Raw genomic sequence first — 1,415 nt, 5'->3', positions numbered from 1 at the left:
TTTTAAATTCTAATATATGCCATTGTATTTATATTTATTTAATTTTAACAATTTTTGTTCGATATAAAGATTATATACAAGGTTAAAGATCTATGATACATCTTTATTGACAAACAGTATATTTTAGTTACTGTTTTTCCAAGTTTGATTTCATTATAAAGAATACAAATGTCTAGTATCATTAAGTTATAAATTAAGATACATCAATAATGATTATTTCATATTTAAATAATTTTTCAGAACCTCATGTACTGCTATTTCGTAGACCAAGGACAGTTGCTTTAATCAATACAAGAACTGCATCTTTTCAAAGAGAATATCAAAATGTATATTGTGTTTGATATAAATTTTTAGGAGCTCTGAATATTATTTAATGATAAATATGAAGCATAATAAATTTCTACAAGTTAGCATAATTATAGTTTAAATGGCAATAATGGTTTTTTATTATGATCAAGTGTTTGCTAGAATTTACATGAAAGATATCCTGGTGAAAGTTGTTATGAAATTTTTGTGCACAATGAAATATAACACTTAAAGGAACATATCATTTTGGTATGTAATAACTCTGTGTGTAATAACAAAGACAATAAAATCTTTTACACTTAGGTCAAATATGTACAATTAATTGTAAGTTTGTGAAATTTATAACAATGTATAGTTAGTCACTGTACAGATACAAATTATAAATGCTAATACTTTGAAAACTACGTTGAATTGGAAAACCTGCTTTTAGAGGTTTTAATTAAATGGAAGGGGACACTAGCTCGTGCAGGTGTAAGTTCGCTAAATACAAACGTTAAGGTGAGTTGGATTTTTATAAATGACAGAGTATATTTTTTTCTACAAAATGATAGAACGTAACGGGACAAATTCAACGATCTCATATGTTGTATAATTTTATTGGAAAATACAAAGATAAAACGTAAAGAAACATTCTATTTAATCCCTTAACGTTTAACAACGAGTCAGACTCGTGGCAAAGATTCTGGTGAAGATATGAGAAAAATAGTTACATTAGTAAAAAAAATTAATTGTAATCCTATCTTTCGTTTTAATTTGCAAGACTGAAGATTACTAAATGTAATTAATCTGTAACAGATTAGCTTTTGTTACCTGATACAGTACTGAAACAGTAAATGGCTGACGTTTAGATGTATAGTCAGAAAAGAAATCATAGGTTAAGGGGTTAATGAAGTAACGTAGGCACCTTGCACCAATCTAGAAATACTGTCCTGCCCATCCACGCATTCACTTGGGATTTAAAAATTACGGACAAGCTAATAGAATGTTTCAAAGTGGGATTTTGTGTCTATATACACACTAAGGGCTTAATTTTGTGTGTAGCTAATGCGTAATTCTGTCCTTTAGAAATTTACCACCACTTATATTTTGTTCTTCGTCTAACGTGAGTG

General features: G+C 28.2%; 1 protein-coding gene across 1 annotated transcript in view; it reads left to right on the top strand.

Annotated features, from left to right (window-relative positions):
• LOC108573302 overlaps nucleotides 1–341 on the top strand; it is a 1,253-nt gene extending 912 nt beyond the window's left edge. The window contains exons 2-3 of the mRNA XM_017935709.1: nucleotides 70–116; nucleotides 241–341. Of these exons, the coding sequence (XP_017791198.1) occupies nucleotides 70–116; nucleotides 241–341 (148 nt within the window). The remainder of the gene's footprint in view (nucleotides 1–69; nucleotides 117–240) is intronic.
• The last annotated feature ends 1,074 nt before the right edge of the window (nucleotides 342–1,415 follow it).

The sequence above is a fragment of the Habropoda laboriosa genome, unplaced genomic scaffold, assembly GCF_001263275.1.
Source record: "Habropoda laboriosa isolate 0110345459 unplaced genomic scaffold, ASM126327v1 scaffold20, whole genome shotgun sequence".
Classification (NCBI taxonomy): domain Eukaryota; kingdom Metazoa; phylum Arthropoda; class Insecta; order Hymenoptera; family Apidae; genus Habropoda; species Habropoda laboriosa.
The sequence above is the reverse complement of the archived record's forward strand: the minus strand, read 5'-3'. Positions and strand labels throughout refer to the sequence as shown.